The sequence below is a fragment of the Tetrao urogallus genome, assembly GCF_951394365.1.
Source record: "Tetrao urogallus genome assembly, chromosome: 8".
In the NCBI taxonomy this organism is placed as follows: Eukaryota; Metazoa; Chordata; class Aves; order Galliformes; family Phasianidae; genus Tetrao; species Tetrao urogallus.
The window spans coordinates 32,443,869-32,449,978 of NC_136821.1; the positions used below are offsets into that span (position 1 = coordinate 32,443,869).

Below are 6,110 nucleotides of genomic sequence, written 5' to 3' on the forward strand. Positions count from 1 at the left end.
CTCCCGTTGGTGAAGGAGGCAGTGTGCCCTCCAACGGGAAATGAAGGCTCAGAGAGATGAATACCAAGGCACCTCTCTCCACAACTGTGCAATATTAAAAACTGAATTTCTGTGTGGGTTGATGTGGTGGAAGCCCTACTTTCATGTTGCAGTTGCTGTATTTTCTCGGCAGTGAATGGTCAACTGAAAATTTCCCTTTCTGGGAGGAGGTTTAACGCGTTGAGGTTTTACAGCATGATGCACCTTTTTGTCATCGATATTAATCATGATTAATTCCAGTTTGAGGTTGGAAGAGGCTGAAATGTTCAACTCTGATGAGTTTGTGAGTTGGGTCCAGTGGCTGTGCTGCAATCCACAGGCCAAGCAGGCCCCAGTATGAACCCAACCTTTCCAAGAGCCTTCCTCGGTGGTATGCTCCTTTTGCAGCTCCTGTGGTAATCCTATGCCAGCAGCCACTCCAAAATGTTGCTGGTAGTGTAATCCTCCTCAAAGTTGATCAGGCGTGCTCTGCTTCCTGCCTGCTGGACAGCACAAGGGGGGTTGGGCAGCCAGCGTGGACCAGAAGCCCTCTGGTTGTCCCATGGTTGTGAACACTGCTGACACAGCCAAGGTCGAGGTTCCCCAGAATCTTAAAGGTTTATTGCCCTCCCAGGTTAAAGGGATCATGGCTGTCTTGTTAGAAAAAGGAGTCTCTGCCAGTTTGTGCAAGCTGATAATCTGACCTCTATTCTTTTCAGCATTTGGAGAAATCCATGATGCTGAAACCCTGACTCTGCCATTAAATAGTTTATATTTTATGCAAGAGGAGTTGAAAATCTCTTTTTATTTTCTTTCCTGATTGGGCTATTCAGTGATATCTCTGGGAGGGTGTGCATCTGTCTTGCATCTGTGCTGGTGACCACGAGATGCGGAAAACACTAATGGAGTATTTTATTTTTAAATCCCAGCTCTCTGTCTGTTGTTTCAAGGTAACCTTCTCCCTTGATTCCCTATATGTGGAAAGTTTTGCAGGCTCCTCAGTGCATTTGGATACAGAATTCAAGATGAGTCCAGGAGATGGGCTGGTTTCATTTTGTGCCTGCTCTCAGTGAGATCTGGTGGAGCGGTAGTGAAAGAACTGGGGATGCAGCCCTTCACAAATAGCAAGGCATACCAGCAAACATGAGAGAGATTATAAGAAATAGAACTTTTGCTGTAACAGAAGGAGAATACAATTCTCCTGCAGTAAATATCTTCCACTAAATAAATCTGCTTGTACTTTTCACCTTTAGTAACTAATGGTTTCTTACACAAGTTCTTTCAGTCAGCTTGTAAATCTGAGTCTGCTTGGATGCAAGCTGACAGCTGTAATTTCTTTTCATGGAGAGGCTGTTTTATGTGTCACAAGTGTTCAGTACATGTTTGATAGAAGTTTATAATGCTGTTGTGAAAGTCAGCCCCCCTGACCAGAAGGCAGAACGGTTTTTCTCCGACTGGGAAGCTGCCAACCCTGTCACATTGTATATTTATATTTTCCAGTTAGTGTAAGAGCAGAATGGCTTCAGAATGAGGTTCTTTTGGGAAAGCAAACAAACGAACAAAAAAAACCCACCAAACACACACCGTTGACTTCTTTTCTTCATAGGAAATAGTTCACCCTTCAGAATATTACACTTGCCCATAGAGGTTAAGCCATCAGTAGCTTGAGAAGGGAGCTTGCAATAATCTTGCAAAATGGCAAGAGTGGCTAGAGCTATAAGCAGGATTCAGCCTGCCTCAGCAGTGAGAAGGGCACGTGCTCCTTCTGATCTTTTCATTGTTGGACCTTCAACAATCAGAAGAAAGTTATGCTGGGCTCAGTTTTTGCCCTTTGTTACTCAGAAGTGGTTTGTTCAAATGCAGATGCTTAGAGGAGATCTTTGTGTCTTGTGTTAGATGTGGGTGTGTATCACGAGTTTTTCACAGGTACCCTAAGTACTTGGGCATTCAGCTCCTTGTGGGAACAGGGTGTCCCAGTCTCTCGAGTGGTTTTTTTTTCTTCTATGTGGCCACAGGAGTTAGAAGTGAACTTGCATGTGCGCAGGCTCCTGATCATAGCAATCCGCAAACAGCGACTACAGGTTGCCCAAAGCCTGTTCATGTTCGTCATTTGCCAGCATAGAAGGCCAAATGTTTGAATAATGTTGGAATGTAAGTTTGGTTAGGAGTAAAAGAGACTCTAGTCGGTGTACTTGGGAAGGCAGTCATCCTAATATTTAGTATGTAGGGCTGTTTCTTAATTGCTGTAGAAATCAGTTTGGTGTATGTCTGTATGTCTCAACTGGGAGTGACTTTGGGCTTTAGGATGCAGACAGTTTCCTTGGAATGGCACTGTACATACACACTCAGACACATGTATGTGCACACTGTGCACAGCAAGGTGTTTTTGTCTATATGCAGAGTCTGGAGGAGCTCTGTGCTGGTGAACAAAGCCCTGTCTCTAATCCTACCTTTGACTCTTTGTGTAATGAATTTCCTTTTTCAGAAATCCTTCCGCTCCAAGTTCCTCTGTGTGGCAGAACTACTGCGTGGGGAAGGCTTCCAGGTAAGTAGTTTCAGTTATTTAAAGCTAGGGTTTTTAAAATTGGAAATGTACTCAGCCTCCTGTAGGATTGATGAACTTTGGGATTCATTTGGGAGACAGAGAAAAGGAGATTTTTTCCAAGTACAACAGGGGTTTTTGTCCAAGTAGTCAGTAGAGCCAACAGGGATCACCCAACTAAAAGTGTTCATGATAGTTTAATCGAACAAGCAGGACTAACTCACAAGTCTTGGCAAGAACAACCCTGGCTCTGCTATCAGCCAGCAGTCAGGATGTCACACTATAAATCTAAGTTCTCCAAGAAACCAAAGATGCCAGAAGGAGGAGGCCTTTTGTGTCGAGAAGGTGCTTCATGATCAGTGATTCTTGTAAGCTGTTGATGTGGGAAATGCGTAGCGTGGGCATTCCTTTTGTAAGCTCTTGCATAATTTTGAAACCATGTCCTTACTGAAACTTAACAGAAGGTTGGGGAGAGCTTTTAATGTTAAGTATTTAAATACTCTTTTGCTCAGTGGTATTAGTGTAAGTGCTGGATTTACAGGACTGCCTTTCAAAACTTAGTGCTAGACAGGAAAAAAAAAAAGAAAAAAAAAAAGCATTCTTAAGTGACTGAATGTAAGCTCTATTGAAAATCAGAGGGGCTTAGGATTTTCTAAGGCACTTACCTGCTTCTGGGTGTGTTACTGTCATTCACTGACTGTCATCAATCAGCAGGCAAGAGATAACAGAAATTTGGGAAAGTCATGCTGTTCTATTTGTGTCTGTCTATATTGGGAAGTGCCTTTGTGATGAAAAATGCCCTTCAAAATCAGTTCTGACAACTGTGTTGGGTCAAACCCACATGAGTTAAATGAAAAGTTTCTGTATTGCGATGCACATGGTAACCTTTCCTTTTCCTTAACAGCTTTACGCCACTGAAGCAACCTCTGACTGGCTCAATGCAAATGGTATCCCTGCAAATCCTGTGGCATGGCCATCACAGGAAAGCCTGAGTCCCAGCCTCCCTCCAGTCAGGAGGTAAGAGCAATACTCACCTCGTCCAAATTGTGTTAACGTCCAGGATAGTGAATACAAGGGGACAAATTTCTGGTCCAGTTGGGATCAGTGATAGTGATTTAATGGGACTTGAGAAGTTTTATCTCATTCAGCCTGGTATTGTGACAGCAGGAAGAGCTCGATCATCCTCGGTGTCCCTTCCAACCCAAGCCATTCTATGATCTCTTGAACAGCCCTATTTGACACGTCATGGGTGTATTGCTCCGCATTACATTGTCTTGGAAGAGTATGCAAAATCTGGATGAGAGTCCATCCACCTTTAAGAGTTGTGCTGAACTGTGTGAAGGCTGAATATTGCTTTGTATCACTGGATAGAACAGAAATAGAGCCCAAATTGCTCAGTCCTGCCTTAATGCCTTAACCCCTCAACCCTGCCCTCTTGGGATGTAAGACTTAACATCAAAGACTAAACGCAAATGAACATTTTCAGTGTTGTTTACCTGCATGCCTGTGCTATTCAGCTTAGATTTTCATTAAGCAAGATACACTGTGATACTGTCTTGTGCATTGTTTCTTCAGGCTGATAAGGGATGGGAAAATAGATTTGGTGATTAACCTGCCTAACAGCAACACCAAGTTTGTCCATGATAATTATGTGATCCGGAGGATGGCTATTGACAGTGGGATTGCTCTACTCACTAATTTCCAGGTACTTCCATGTTGTTCTTTCTCCTCTTGATTATAGAAGCCTTCAGAGCTTTCAATTGCTTTCAAGCACCAGGTTCTGGTGTGTTTGGACCCTCATTATTTCTGGAAAATAATAATGTGACAGAAAATCGCAGCAACCTATGAATGTTAGAATGTATTTTCCTTTTGCTACTATGTGAAATAACGTTGCTTGGAGTGAAATATAGATGAAAAAATCTTGGGTCCTGCACTGCAGTTGAGGTTGTCGTTGTATCATTTTCAACTCAGAAAAAATTCCTTGTGTGAAATTCCCCACAACATCTTTAAATTATGCATGGAAAGAGTTTTTCATTGGGGATCTTTTCCAGTGCATAGTTCATAAAACAGGATGTGACTGTGCTTTTCTGAATGATCGCTGGGGCAGTCCTGTTCCAGAGTACCATCCAAGTGGAACACCTGCCTTTAGGTCCCTTGTAGTCCCCAGTTGCAAGTCATTGTTTGGAGCTCCTGAAAAGCACCTTTCACATAGTGAAGGGAATGGGGTATTTGGTAATGCAAACTGGGTCTCCTGCTGCCAGTAGTATTTTGACTTGCTTTGAAGGGGCTTCACCTGTCACAAAAAGGCCTCAGCTGGTTCTCATTAAACACAGCAGCCAAATTCCTGTGGATTTCAGTGGATGCTGATGTGGAACTCAGTGACTAGAGCTGGTGTCCAGCTGTGCAAAATCTTCTGCACTTTTGGAGTGAGTAAAGAGGAGAGAGAGTGCCAAGATCCATGTTTGTAGACAGGATAATGCCAAACATGATTTACAAGAATGGGAAATTGAAGAATGTCCTCTGCCTACTTGTGAAACACACTGACAACCAGAAAAGGAATCCCCATTGAAAATTTATTACCACACCTGCTTAATTGAGGTGAACCACTTTGAATGCAGAGTTTGATTCTCCGAGAAGAACAATTCCATGTTCTCTTAAAGGCCTGGGAAGTAGAGGGAAAGAAGTGTTTTCACAGGATAGAACTGTCTTGCCAAGGAAGTCTGGCAGGAGTACATCCATCCAGATGGACAGGTGTGCTTCAGGGGACTGGAGCCAACACCTATTTGAAGCCAGGTTGAAATTGGTTTCAATTTGGATGGGCTTGGGAACTGGATCTATACACAACTATTTGAGGGTGAGCATGGAATTGTGGAGCCTGCTCTCTCAGTCTTCTGCAGAAGGTTTTGCAATGCTTAGTCCTCATCTGCTTTGTATTGACAGGTGACAAAGCTTTTTGCTGAAGCTATCAAATACTCTGGGAAATTGGACTCCAAGAGTCTCTTCCACTACAGACACTTTGACAAAGGAGATGCTGCATAGAAGATCTATGTCCAATCGTCAGTCTTAGCTGCTTCTGGCACCGCAAAAGAGGAGATCTCAGATCATCCATCTGACATCTTTGTGTGCATTTTATAGTGTCTGCACTGTTTGTCTTTCCAACTTAAGCAAACTAACTCCCAGCAAGTGCTTTTGGTTGTTCACTGGAAAGCAGTGTTCTCCCCAGCCTTTCTACCATCTTATCTCCATTTCCACTTAGGAAGAAATATTACTTAATAGATCCAGATGCCACCGTAGCAGACAGATGAGAGATACCAATGTTCCTCCATAGAAGTAGCTCTTTTGATAACTAACCTGTTCTTCCTTAGATGTTTTTGGATCCATCTGCCCAGATATTCTCATGTTGGACTGTTGGATTTGGCCCCGAACTCCCACAGAAAGATGTGTAGCTTCTTCTTTCTGTTGCTGGCTGTTGAGGATTTTACAACTTTATATAATGATCAGGCATCCTCCTGCATGATCTCCCAATGACACCATGGACAACTCTTGTAGT

The 6,110-nt window shown here is 43.1% G+C and overlaps 1 protein-coding gene across 1 annotated transcript in view; it reads left to right on the top strand.

Moving 5' to 3' along the window:
• Nucleotides 1-5,599, top strand: part of CPS1 (carbamoyl-phosphate synthase 1) — a gene marked incomplete at both ends in the record, with an annotated part of 83,146 nt that extends 77,547 nt beyond the window's left edge. Inside the window, 4 exons of the mRNA XM_079538820.1 lie at nucleotides 2,504-2,563; nucleotides 3,465-3,577; nucleotides 4,136-4,265; nucleotides 5,501-5,599. Coding sequence (XP_079394946.1) covers nucleotides 2,504-2,563; nucleotides 3,465-3,577; nucleotides 4,136-4,265; nucleotides 5,501-5,599 — 402 coding nt within the window. The remainder of the gene's footprint in view (nucleotides 1-2,503; nucleotides 2,564-3,464; nucleotides 3,578-4,135; nucleotides 4,266-5,500) is intronic.
• Between the last annotated feature and the right edge of the window lie 511 nt (nucleotides 5,600-6,110).